The sequence below is a fragment of the Eriocheir sinensis genome, chromosome 65, assembly GCF_024679095.1.
Source record: "Eriocheir sinensis breed Jianghai 21 chromosome 65, ASM2467909v1, whole genome shotgun sequence".
Classification (NCBI taxonomy): Eukaryota; Metazoa; Arthropoda; class Malacostraca; order Decapoda; family Varunidae; genus Eriocheir; species Eriocheir sinensis.
Window position 1 is genome coordinate 7,693,154 of NC_066573.1, and position 13,762 is coordinate 7,706,915.

Consider the following 13,762-nt stretch of genomic DNA (forward strand, 5'->3'; position numbering starts at 1 on the left):
AACTACCACCAGGGTCATCAAACTACCCCTGGAAATGCCCCAAAACCCTATAAAACCCTTGTCAAATACGGGTACCGGGGCGCTGCAGTTGACCCTCTGAAGTCTGGCTGAGTCTCCCCGTCGAGGACAATTTTCTACGCATCCAGTATTTGTTCAGCAGCATTTTTCCACCTTCATGGTACAAAAGAATCCTCAAACTACCCCTGGAAATGTCCCAAAACCCTATAAAACCCTTGTCAAATACGTGTACCGGGGCGCTGAATTTGACCCTCTGAAGTCTGGCTGAGTCTCCCCGTCGAGGACAATTTTCTACGCATCCAGTATTTGTTTAGCAGCATTTTTCCACGTTCACGGTATAGAATAATCCTCAAACTATCACCAGGGTCATCAAACTACCCCTGGAAATGTCCATAAACCCTATAAAACCCTTGTCAAATACGGGTATCGGGGCGCTGAAGTTGACCCTCAGAAGTCTGGCTGAGTCTCCCCGTCGAGGACAAGTTTTCTACGCGTCTAGTATTTGTTCAGCAGCATTTTTCCACCTTCATGGTACAAAAGAATCCCCAAACTACCCCTGGAAATGCCCAAAAACCCTATAAAACCCTTGTCAAATACGGGTACCGGGGCGCTGAATTTGACCCTCTGAAGTCTGGCTGAGTCTCCCCGTCGAGGACAATTTTCTACGCATCCAGTATTTGTTAAGCAATGGTAATAATCCTCAAACTACCAACGGGGTCATCAAACTACCCCTGGAAATGCCCCAAAACCCTATAAAACCCTTGTCAAATACGGGTACCGGGGCGCTGCAGTTGACCCTCTGAAGTCTGGCTGAGTCTCCCCGTCGAGGACAAGTTTTCTACGCGTCTAGTATTTGTTTAGCAGCATTTTTCCACCTTCACGATATAGAATAATGTTAAAATTACTACCAGGGTCATCAAACTACCCCTGGAAATGCCCCAAAACCCTATAAAACCCTTGTCAAATGCGTGAACCGGGGCGCTGAATTTGACCCTCTAAAAGTCTGCGTGAGTCTCCCCGTCCCGGACAATTTTTCTACGCGTCTAGTATTTGTTCAATGGTAATAATCCACCTTCATGGTACAAACGGGGTCATCAAACTACCCCTGGAAATGCCCCAAAACCCTATAAAACCCTTGTCAAATACGGGTACCGGGGCGCTGGAGTTGGCCCTCTGAAGTCTGGCTGAGTCTCCCCGTCGAGGACAATTTTCTACGCATCCAGTATTTGTTTAGCAATGGGAGGCAGCAGGTGACTGACTCTCTTCCTCCTGCTTATTAGTGTTACAAGGACAGTGTGTGACAGGAGACATGTTGATCGAGGAGCTTCAGGCCAACCCGGGGGGCGAGGGGGAGGAGGAGGAGGGCATCGAGAACGGTGTTGCTGGTGGTGGTGATGGAGGTGATGGTGTTGATGGTGTCTCCCAGGAGCCTCCCACCTCCATCATAGTGACCAACCTCACCCTGGACGTCTTTGAGGAGCCTATGGAACGTGTGAGTATGAGGGGTTTTGGGGTCTTCCGGGTATCTTTTGGGGGGGGTTCTTTGGGGTTCCTTGGGGTCTGGCACTTTCTTGGAACTCCCGTATCTTCTTTTGGGGTTTCTTTGGGTTTTCTTGGGGTCTGGAACTTTCTTGGAACTCCCGTATCTATTTGGTGGGTTTCTTTGGGGTTTCTTGGGGTCTGGAACTTTCTTGGAACTCCCGTATCTTTGGGGTTTTCTTGGGGTCTGGAACTTTCTTGGAACTCCCGTATCTTCTTTTGGGGTTTCTTTGGGTTTTCTTGGGGTCTGGAACTTTCTTGGAACTCCCGTATCTTTTGGGTGGGTTTCTTTGGGGTTTTCTTGGGGTCTGGAACTTTCTTGGAACTCCCGTATCTATTTGGTGGGTTTCTTTGGGGTTCCTTGGGGTCTGGAACTTTCTTGGAACTCCCGTATCTATTTGGTGGGTTTCTTTGGGGTTTTCTTGGGGTCTGGAACTTTCTTGGAACTCCCGTATCTATTTGGTGGGTTTCTTTGGGGTTTCCTTGGGGTCTGGAACTTTCTTGGAACTCCCGTATCTATTTGGTGGGTTTCTTGGGGTTTTCTTGGGGTCTGGAACTTTCTTGGAACTCCCGTATCTATTTGGTGGGTTTCTTTGGGGTTCCTCGGGGTCTGGAACTTTCTTGGAACTCCCGTATCTTTTGGGTGGGTTTCTTTGGGTTTTCTTGGGGTCTGGAACTTTCTTGGAACTCCCGTATCTTTTGGGTGGGTTTCTTTGGGGTTCCTTGGGGTCTGGAACTTTCTTGGAACTCCCGTATCTTTTGGGGGGGTTTCTTTGGGTTTTCTTGGGGTCTGGAACTTTCTTAGAACTCCCTCCTTTCCGGGTATCTATTTGGTTGGACTAGGGTGACCAGACGTCCCCGTTTTCAGTGACCTGTCCCCGGCTACTGCTGTCCACAGAAATGTCCCCGGTTTTCACTGTGACTGAAAGATCCAAAATTCGAATAAAGGAAAAAATAAAAAAAAAGAAAAGAAAATGTTGACCAAACTCTACGTATAGTTGCGCACCGTACTACACGCATATAACTAAGGAAATAATAAACAGCTTTGCACGGCATAATTTGCGAGACTGCCTCCCAAGAACATACAAATTGTTAATCAATCGAATTTTTATTCAATTCCTTTGCAGTTTAGGATAAATAGGGTGAGAGAAACTTTTGAACGCTGCTTTATGAATGGTAAGGGCAGTGTCCCCGTATTAGTTTTTCAATGACAAAAACACTACATGTTTTGGAGGTTTTTACGCCTCTGAACCGAAAATGTCCCCGGATTTTGTCTCAGAAATCTGGTCACCTTAGGTTGGACCCACTGGGCCGCTGCCCATCAGGAATGACAACTAACAGCGCATTGCAAAGTGTATCATGTGTTTATCATATCAGTTAAATCTAACATGAACTAAGTAATTAAGTCTATACCTAACCACATGTAACCTGTGCTCTGCTGCAAAAATGTGGTGGAGAAGAAATAAATCCTTTGATAAATCCCCTCCAGACCACATTTAAAGAAATAGATATAATTGATTTGCGATGGCAAAGCAATACGACAGCTGAAAGAGCTCACAGACTACTTCATATAGTGTAAATGTGTCCTTCAGGGAGATGGGTGCACTTCTGGAGTGATACCCAATGATTTACTACATTCAGCGACTGCTGTGGAGGTAAAAACCATTCAGAACAAATAAATATTGGAAAAAAACTTATCTACATGGAGAAATTCTTATTGGTTGTATCAAATCCATAGATTGTGGGGCAGACGCTGCACCCCCAGGTGAACACCTCGCTGCTGCCCCGCTGTGTCTGACACAATGGAACCTGACCTCATCAAACTAAACAGAATGAGAAAAAAGTAACCTATCACATTTTGGACTGATTTTTACAAATATGCAGGCCTGTAATTTTGGTAGATTTTGGTGGGGGGGCTAAAGGGCATCATTGGTTCATGAGGGGGGGAGGGGGGGGAGCAAAGCAAGGGAGTGCAGGTGAAATAAGTTTTATGAAAAATTAGCACTTTTGGGGCTGATGTAGGAAACATATGTCATGGCGGTGGCGAATGGTGTGTGAGTGTCACTCCTTCCCTCACTCCTTCATTCTTTATATGTACTGCTTCGGGTTCGCTGTCTCGAGGCTTCACGGTACAACGAGCAGAGTTAGACCCATATCCTCAAACCTTTCGAGACTCACACACCTACCCACAATTCATAAGGCTTTCGTAGAGGCTGTATTAGTAGTATTTCCATGGGTAGTTTTATGAGGCCCAGAAATTATGCCCTGATATGGGAATGAGACGTGAATGAAACTTGTAAATTAAAGAAAAAAAATTCTGGTTATTATTTATTTCTGGTACCTTCTGATTGTATTCAGAATGCTTAGAATAATACAGATCTAGAGGATGGGAGGGTAAAATAGAGGTATTTTGGAGGGGTAAAAACAGTCTTAGGGAAACTGGTCTGAAACTTCACTAATACCAAATGGTCTCATCCACCAAGGCAGTCTGGGTCTTTGGGGGAAATTTGAACAAACTTATGCACTCTGTTTGCTGGAGTTAAGCATTGGTGTCGAGGCAGTTATCAGTAATAATAATGACGCCGGGTACTCGTCATAAGTGTGCAGCGTCTGCCCCTCACACAACAAACGTACTGATTAATTATTACCCTTATGTGTAGTACAGGTAACTCTCGATTTACGCGAGTTTGTTTTACGCGTTTTTTAAATAACGCGGGTCCAAAATCCATTTGTATGATCTTGATCTTTATGTCACAGGTGGCTTACGATTGTATGACTAAGGAGCAGTACAAGCAACATAAAAGAATCTTATTGGAAAAATATATCCATGTGTTCATTATTAATTATTAATATTAGTGAGAATAATGGGGTAAATATGATATCAGAAACTGTACATGAGTCTTGTACGAGGAGTTATTTCACGCCCGGCCGCCATTTGCGAGGAGATATTTCTCGCAACACCAGCCCGGCTGCCATTTGCATTCTTAGGAAACCACACAACCACACCCAAACAACAAACAGCTGCATGCCGTGTGTCACCAGAACCGTGTGAATTGTGTCTTGCCTAGTTGTCTGTCATAACCTACGAGTGATGGTGGGAATAATATGCTTATGATATCAGAAGCTGTGCATCATCAGTATGTTTACGGGGATGTATTTCTCACAACACCAGCCCGGCCGCCATTTTCATTGCTTTACTCAAGGACACTTGTCAATTCAAGCAGTAAAGATTACACCAAAAATATATAAATTTCGGGAAACCGTACATTGTCAATGTTCTTTAACCCGTACATATTTCTGAGCATTTTAAGAACTTTTTTTTTTTAAATTGTTGTTTTAAAGTTTGGGGTGCGTGTCATACGCCGGTGCGCGTTATACGCCGCAAAATACGGTATTTATTTTTCGACAGAAACCTACCTCTTGTTTGATTTACATTGTTTTTGATTTACGCGACCTCTTCCAGGACGCAATACTCGTGTAAATCAAGAGTTACCTGTGCTTGTTAGAGTGTCCCTGGGACTTCTTTATGGCTTGGAGATGTCAGGGAAGTGAAAGGGTGAGGTTCTTGATGGTGTGGACAGAGTTATCAGCCCAGGACTCTTGATTGGCAGCTTCTAGCTCAGGGTGAGAGCTCACATCCTGTCCCTGGAGAGCCCTCTTGGTGGCAGAGGTTCTCGGTGGAGTTGAGGTCTGGGGTGTTACCTGGTCATTCCCTTATGAAGGGTACCTGGCACTCCTCAAGCCAGGTGGTGATGGATTTATAAGTAGTATGAGCAGAGGAACTTTCATGCTGATATATATTTCCCTATGAGCTCAAAGGACTCAGGCAGATGATCACGGGAGCTCCAGAGGCAAACCGTGATTCACATTTTGGTTCTGAGGAAGGACGGAAAGCTTCCTCAACCCTTTATCAGTAAAAACAAACACCATCGTGGTCTTTTACTGTGGGTTTCATGTAGCCTGGCTGGGAGGATCACTGCCAACCAGCACATTCATTTTTTTGGTTACAGGTCACAGTAGAGGTTGTCACATTTGGCCATAGTGCACCCAGCCAGTCCTCGTCATCCCAGGCCAAATATTTATTGTCATAGATGACCGGATAAGCCTTCCACAGACACGAGGGAAACAGTTTGCTGACTGGCTTTCTCCTGGCTCAAGCTTGTTCACCCGCCAAGACACCATTCACTCCTTTAAACACCTCAGAGCTCACTTCCTTCACTACCACGAAACAAGAGCAAGACATCTTTCGAAAAATTATGCTCCTGTACCAAAGGCGGAAGATGTTAAAACTGTAATATCAGATTTAGCTCAAGGTGTCTTACTGTAAGTGGTTGATATTCACATGTGCTCAATCTTCTCTTGTCTCCTGATTCTCAATGCGCAGGACGTCTGTTAGTGCACCTCTCGCATACTGGATATACTCGGGGAAAAGTCTAGCCTCCTCAGAGCTATAATATGGAGGAGTAAATTGATGTCCATAGAAAGCAGCATCGAGTTAAAGGGAAACTAAAGCAATTGTTCAGAAAACTCCACTTTTACACAATTTTCCTAGTTTATTTATTATTTATTTATTTATTTATTTAATTTTTATCTTACTGCATGTGATCCCTCGTCATTATGTGCTTGGTGGCGGCTGTGTTTGGGGATAGGCAGGTTTTGTCATTGGCCTGGGGGGGTGGGGGGGCGGGGGGGGCATTGTGACAGTGTTGTTAATGAGTGTATCTGGTTACCCTGGGAGGTGTTTGCCCACACTCTTGACCCTTTGGCATTTCCTTGTCACTGTTGAGGTTGGTATCCTTAAACGCTGTCGATTCTCACACCAGTTATTTCTAAAGACTAAAAATGAGGTAAAATGCGTTCTCATGAGTGTTTTCTAAAGTTCATGGTACAGAAGCCTTGTCAAACTCCCACCAGGGTAAAAAAAACTACCCCTGGAAAGTCCCACATCCCCCACGAAAGCCATGTTAAGTGTGTGTGCTTGGCCGATGAAATGTTTTAAAATACAACCCACAGACACATTGTTCTCATCATCCCTAAATGAGATGCAAGCCAGAAAATACTGAACTGCATTTGGTGGATCATTCTTGATAACTCCATGTTGTCATAGTGGTTTGAGTAAAGCATCAACTCGATCTTTAGACAACCTTTTGAGATAGAAGACCACCATCATCATCATCATCATCATTTCGTTTAACGTCCGTTTTCACTCTTCCTGAGCGGTTGGACGCTTCATGGTTCTCCTCCATTCTATGAAATCGAGCTATTTTCCGGTTGCACGCCCTTGCTGACCCAACCACCTATTTTAAGTGGTGGCCCCAGCCTTTGCCTGAACGAAAAAGGCAAACCATACAGGGCAGCAGGGGGCTATGAGGTTTACCACCCACTATTTCACCCACAGCAGGGACTGGATGGTCACTGACTCTGATAAACATAAGTTAATCTGCTCTTAGGATGGTCTTGTTTTTAATCCACCTGGAGGTCCAGCACACCCTCCTCACTGGTCCAGACAAAACCAGAGTGGTCACCGGTTTAGTCGCCAACCACCCGACCAAGAGAGGAATAAAAAGAGGAGTACCAGGATGGCTTGTAGACTATTTATTTACGTGTTTTTCAACTTTTGTCTCTTTGTATACAGAAGGTGTTATTTTTTTCTCATGTATTTGACTTAGTACATGTCTTGTTTTGCCCTCAGTCAGTCTCCTGTACTTAAAGAGGTGGTCAAGAACACCTTATCGTGGCTGTGAGTAGAGTCTGGTGTTGTGGTCTTTCTGCGTTGATAAAGTCTCATTCACACACACATCATTTACGTCACTAATGCTGATAAATTTGGAATGCTATTGAGGTTCGAGTCTGTGATTAGAGATGTAAGGAACCTACAGAGATAACCTATCAGTCAGTAACTAAGGCAAATGGTCACTCACGACAGCAGTGGCGAAGCTAAACAAGCAGTCTCGACCACCTGAGTCAAGGTTCGGTGGTATTAAGATTCATGAGTGTGAGCCTCGGCCCTCCCTTGCCTGTCATCCATGATCTGTGTCCTCCCCCGCATCCATATTTATGTGCAGAAAATTAAACCTATGGGAACAGTCTTCTTACTTCATTAACTTTTTTTTCACACCTTACCATTAACTCTCTTTGTCATCCAGCCTTCTCCAAATGACCCATAGGTTGGTGTTCTTAAATGCTGTCGACTCTCACACCAGTAATTTCTAAAGACTAAAAATGAGGCAAAACGTGTTCTCATGAGTGTTTTCTAAAGTTCATGGTACAGAAGCCTTGCCAAACTCACACCAGGGTAAAAAAACTACCCCTGGAAAGGCCCACATCCCCTACGAAAGCCATGTTAAATGTGTGTGCTTGGGCGACTAAATGTTTTAAAATACAACCCATAATGTCTCTGATGAGGGCCATATTCAAGGGGGTGGTTATGGGAATGAATCCCTCCAATTTATTATGTAGACCAAGGTTGTATATTGCATAGATTTGTGACACTTAGATATTTAACACTGCCCACGGTACACTGAACCAACGCCCAGAGTCTGCCTAAAGACCTAACCCTTCCTTTGATGGCTTCATAATGGTGACGCATGGACGAGCACAACTAGGTAAGTACACACACATTCTCCACCCAGACAGCTGCAAAAAAGGGAAAAAACAAGTGCGCAAAACCAGTCACACGCGAAAGGGCTTTTTTCGTGACTATAATTTCTTGAAGCTAAAATATGACATGTTGTTTTCCGCTCTTCTGTGTTTCTCTGCACTTTGTAGAACTTAAGGAACATGAAAACTTAGTAGTATGTGTTAAGTAAGTAAGCATTTATTGATCACAGTTTACAATTCTATATACACAAGATTCCAAGTAATCATAACTTTAGCATAAAAAATTAGGAAATTAATCATTAAACTTTTATGGTCCATATTAAATAAACATCTTTAAAGGCATACACATTGTTGGTACATATCAATTGTGTTGCATTAGGAGTCAAAAGGCCTGGAGGGGCTTGTACATGTGTGCCTGTGTTATTACCAGCGCCAACAGCTGATAACATGGAGTGGGGTTGATGGGGCCGGGCTGTGACGGGAGCAGCTTTATCATCACTTGAGACACGAGTGCTGCCCCGCCTCAAGATCACGGGTCCGACAAAGCTGATTATTGGGACCTTTTAGCGCGTTATAAACAAAAGAATATATGGAGTAGTTATAAATATACACAAAGATGGATATAGGTATAAATGTGTGTGTGTGTGTGTGTGTGGAGAGAGAGAGAGAGAGAGAGAGAGAGAGAGAGAGAGATAGGTAAATATAGATAGATTTATATATAGACCAATGCTTGAGAAGGGCAATAAAAATTTGTTACAAAAAATTACTTTTCTTTGTTACAGGAGAAATTGGAAGCTCTCTTCTTTGACATCGATGAGACAGTGAGTTTTCAATACTTCAAGAGCTTTAGAAGAGTGAGAGTCAACTTCGCCAGCCACGAGCAGGCCGGCAGGGCCCGGGACAAGGTTCACATGACAGAGTTTGGAGGCGAAGTGATCAAGGGATACTTTACACAGGTAAGAAAATTATGATGTTATACATGAGAATGATCACCTGGATACTGAATATTAAAACTAAGTCAGCTATTGATTCAGCACAGTAGGATCTGGTTGTAATCTTTATACAAAAGAAATATTTGATTTAATTTCTTTTTAGCCCATCACCCTCGGGAGCAGTCGAGGGGGAGACCCACACTTGCAACCACCAGCAAGGGAGAAGCAGTTCCTCATCTCTCCCCCAGCCTCTCCTCCAGTGGGTTGGGAGCCCATCGAGGAGGCCGAGCCCCTTGTCAATTACGATCTCATCTCAGCCGTGGCAAACCTCGCTCCAGGTGGGTTCATGGCAGGCTTGGTGAAGAGGTGTGTGTCGCTGTGGGGCGCAGCACTACCATGAAACTGTGATAAGATTCTACTTTGCCTGCATTAGTAAAGCAGTTATTTATATGGGTCATGAATTCAGGTTGGAAATTGAGTGGAAGGTTTTCAAACTATCAAAACTACCACTTCGATTGGAAATGCACTATTGCTTCATTATATTATGTAGTCTGAGTTTTATTTCTTGTTCTATCTGAGTATTGAAACCGCTCCATTCCACTCCATTTCCATTCCATGGCTTCATATTTCAATGTTGTAACTCCATCCAGGAGCAAACCAAGTAGACTCATTAAGCCCAGTGACTTAACACATCCTCCTGCATGTATTTGAAAGCTGAACCCCAACTCTCCATCCATCTCCACAGACTTCATATCTGTTCCACACTGGCTGCATTGCCTCCCATCAGTCCTGTCAGACGCATCACTTTCAAGATCCATGAATGCAAACACTCTCCTCCTTTTAGCTAATATTTACTTGACTGCCATCGTAAGACTTGGTCCCCACATCCTCTCCCTCTTCCTAACTCTCCATTCTCATCATATTTACCCTGTGTAACTTCCTGCACCCTGCCTATTAAAACTCTTCCATACACTACAGTAGCTATAGAAACTTACCATAACCCTTACTCGGCATTAATCTGCTTTTTATTACATTTATTCAAGGAGGTGTTTAGGAACTTAACTTTTACTTGTCCTTCGGTCGGGCTTTGGAAGGGAACACTTGGGCTGTTTTGTTGGTCGGGCTTTGGAAGGGAACACTTGGGCTGTTTTGTTGGTCGGGCTTTGGAAGGGAACACTTGGGCTGTTTTGTTGGTCGGGCTTTGGAAGGGAACACTTGGGCTGTTTTGGGAAGGGAACACTTGGGCTGTTTTGTTGGTCGGGCTTTGGAAGGGAACACTTGGGCTGTTTTGTTGGTCGGGCTTTGGAAGGGAACACTTGGGCTGTTTTGTTGGTCGGGCTTTGGAAGGGAACACTTGGGCTGTTTTGTTGGTCGGGCTTTGGAAGGGAACACTTAGGCTGTTTTGTTAAAGTAAGAGACTGATCTGTTCCAGGCGAGGCCCATGAGCTGCATCCACCCATTGAAGACAAGCCAGGCATCATCGTTCATGTGTGCGAGGAGTGCCAGATTTATGATGCTGAGGGGGGAGCAAGACCCAGGATTATGCAGACTCGCAGACCCACTCAATGAGCCACCTACGCTATCGCACTAATTGACTAGTATAATTATCTTCACGGGGTAGGTGGGCTCTGTACACGTGTTGGGAGGCTGGTGTGAGGGCGCCCTGAAGGTTTTCCGACCTGAGGTGCCGGACTGGCCTCCCCGTGCTGGTGGCTCATGAAGGGCTGGAGTTGGCTTGTCTTTTCGTCTTTGAGCTTCCCACACGAGGGGTAAGTCTTGCAAACTTTACTCAGAGGCCTATTTTCTCACCGAAGTAGTAATAATTAATGTAAAGTGTATCATGTGCTCTTGTTCACGACTGGATAGTAGTTGTATCTAGTTGCAGCGAGTGTCAAGACAATGCTCACTATGACAGCAATTTCCCGTGACCACTAACCCGCTTGTTAAGGCTGCATGAGGTGAGCAGCTGCAGCATTAGTTTTTGGTAATTACTAACCAGCTATATAACATCTGTAGTTCTTTCTTTTTACTTTGAGCCATGTCTGTCTCCTTAATCAAGTTGTATTGCGAACAAAATCCTCCAGTGTCGCCTGTTGCCGCTGCTCCTCATGTTCTTGCTGATGTTTCATCTCCTCTTAAAGTTTATGAATTGATTTTAAGGATGCAACCTCCTTTTTTTCCCTGCCGGGCCTCCTGAGTCTAGTGGGCCAGGAAGTTCTCATACTCGTAACAGATTTCCCTGGGATGGTGGACATGCTGGGTCAAGTCCAGGGGGGTGACCAAGGCATCCTCCTTCCAGCTAGACATGCCTCCAGCTGGGCAGGAAAGTGTTTTCAAATGGACTTTTATAACTTTGCATCCATCAGTGTGTTGGCCTTCAAGGCCTGTCTCACCCACACACTTCTGGCCCAAACCTTGGCAGGAATCAAATGTTACAGATGCATCAAGTTTTCAAAGAGACAATGTTACAACAGCCCGCGAGGGAACGGTGCGTCTTCAGCCGTTGCTGTATAGTGAGCATTATTTTTTACACTTGCTGGGAGGGAATAGTATGGTAGGGAGCTAATAGTCGGCAGATTCTATTCATGCAGTGTGTAGACACAGTTTAGGCTAACTTTCTGACAATACCAGTGCCTCCACTGTCTCCCAGTTAACAGTAACAGTACTGATGACTGCTGTGGAGCTTGCTTAGCTCCTCAAGATGCCCCTATATTATGAATGGCCAATAATTTGCATAGTACAGAGTAATGCTTGTATGTATGTATATATTTGTTAAATATTAATGAATTTACACCCACAGATAAATAAGAGGGGAGTAGCCAGCAGCAGGGTTAGTTATGTGTTCCCTGTTCATTGGTTAAGCAAAGTTAGTGACAATTTTTTCGTCTTGTTGATCTGTCGTTCTGGTGTTTTGTGCAAGATTTCAAAAGTGCAGCAGCTTTCCTACAGTTGCCTGCATTACCTTTGCCAACAACATTTGTTTTCCAGTATTTTTATTTTGGACGTTGTCAGAATATGGTGTATGTTTTTCAATTATCTTGGTAATTTAACAAGAGGACTCAACAGTTCCCTGAGTGGAGTAGAGAGCACCCATTTTTATGCCATGGTGGGTAACAGCTCTGGCAAGTTTCCTTTTCATCATTCTTTTTAAATCTGGCAAACTCAGCTCCCAACGGTATATAAAATGTTCACCTAAGCCAATGTTGTTTCCAATATTATATTATTATTATAAATAGTTATTAAACAAATGTATTTATTGATTTGAAAAAATGGTTACATTACTTGAAAGAAGGCAGTCATTGTTGTGTATTTGATGCAGGGTCAGACTGGCCTATGTGCCCGTGTGCCAGTGCCACATGGATCCCCCAAGGTACATGGGCCCCTGGACTTAACCCATGCTTGTGATATTTTAGCTTATATGGGCCCGGGCCCCCTCCAGCCTCTAGATGGCACGGCCCCATTTAGCACCCCAGTCCGACTCTGATTTGATGCTAAAATTGGACTAATATAATGCAACTGGAACCCTCCAGTAATGCCAATAATATGATCATTAAAATACCTAGCATTGCATTTGTGTGAAAATACCTTACACAAATAGAATATAATACTGTGTTTTATATTGACAGTAGTGTTGTGTTTGCCTGCATCAATTAAGTATACAAGAACAGGAGCCCATTAATGATATTCTAGCAGCAGGCAGCAAAGACCGTGTAGTGGTAAATCATAGACCTGAAACTGTAATTGTCAGGGTGAAATGAAGAGACAGAGTGTGACATTGGGCCAGTCTTACAGTCCAGTCCAGCACATTTGTAAGCCCCCAAACCAAACACAAAACACGACGAAAATTCCTTGTATAGTGTTTTTTTTTCCACATTTGTTATCTTTTTTTATGTCCTTGAACTGACTCCTCTGCTGTAAAAAAACAAAAACAAAACACTATACAAGGAATTTTCGTCATGTTTTGTGTTTGGTTGGGGAGCTTACAAACGTGCTGGACTGGACTGTAAGACTGGCCCATTGTGTTGGTCCTCAGAAAGGCTCTGGGAAGGAGTGTGCAGCAAAGAAAGGAAAAGAACTATAGAGATATATAAAACCGACTTGAAAACTTGAGGTTGAAAAATGGGTTTAGGCCACTAACAGCCTGTCCCTTGCTTTGGACTCCAGCCCTCATTTTGCAAGGCCCCCATGGCCTAAGCAGGCATGGTATTAGGGGGCATATACCAAGAATAATTCATGGGTAATTTGAGAGAACTACTGCACTGATCATGGCATAAACAGGTACAGCTGCTGAACACACTCCTTCTTTCACGGAATTGTTAGTGCCAGGAATTATCGTATAGCCTGTGCAGTGGAGGCGTGTTTAAAATGCTATAGTAGTCTTATTTTCTGTAAAGTACGTACGACTGTGGAAAACTAGTCTTTTAATTTTAGAAACATGCTTGTGAAAGGTGGTCGGTGGCGAAGGATGGGTGTTGGGCTCACGGTGGTGGTGGTGCAGCCAGGGGTACGTTTGTCCCCCTCGCTCGCCACCTGCCGGCCACTCTGCTTGCCATGTGTTACCCTCGTGCATGTCTATTTTTTCCTTGTAGGACTAACGGTTTAGATGGAAGTGTTTTCTCCTACTCTGCCGTAGCATAATCAAGTCATTTCCATTCACTTTTTTTCTGTTGAGT

At 44.0% G+C, this 13,762-nt stretch overlaps 1 protein-coding gene across 1 annotated transcript; it reads left to right on the forward strand.

Annotated features, from left to right (window-relative positions):
• The first annotated feature begins 1,239 nt into the window (after positions 1 to 1,239).
• On the forward strand, positions 1,240 to 13,023 carry LOC126987577 (calcipressin-1-like). The gene is made up of 4 exons (XM_050844668.1): positions 1,240 to 1,510; positions 8,940 to 9,113; positions 9,253 to 9,427; positions 10,522 to 13,023. The coding sequence occupies exons 1-4, from the start codon at positions 1,328 to 1,330 to the stop codon at positions 10,656 to 10,658; spliced, it is 669 nt and encodes a 222-aa protein (XP_050700625.1). The 5' UTR covers positions 1,240 to 1,327; the 3' UTR covers positions 10,659 to 13,023.
• The last annotated feature ends 739 nt before the right edge of the window (positions 13,024 to 13,762 follow it).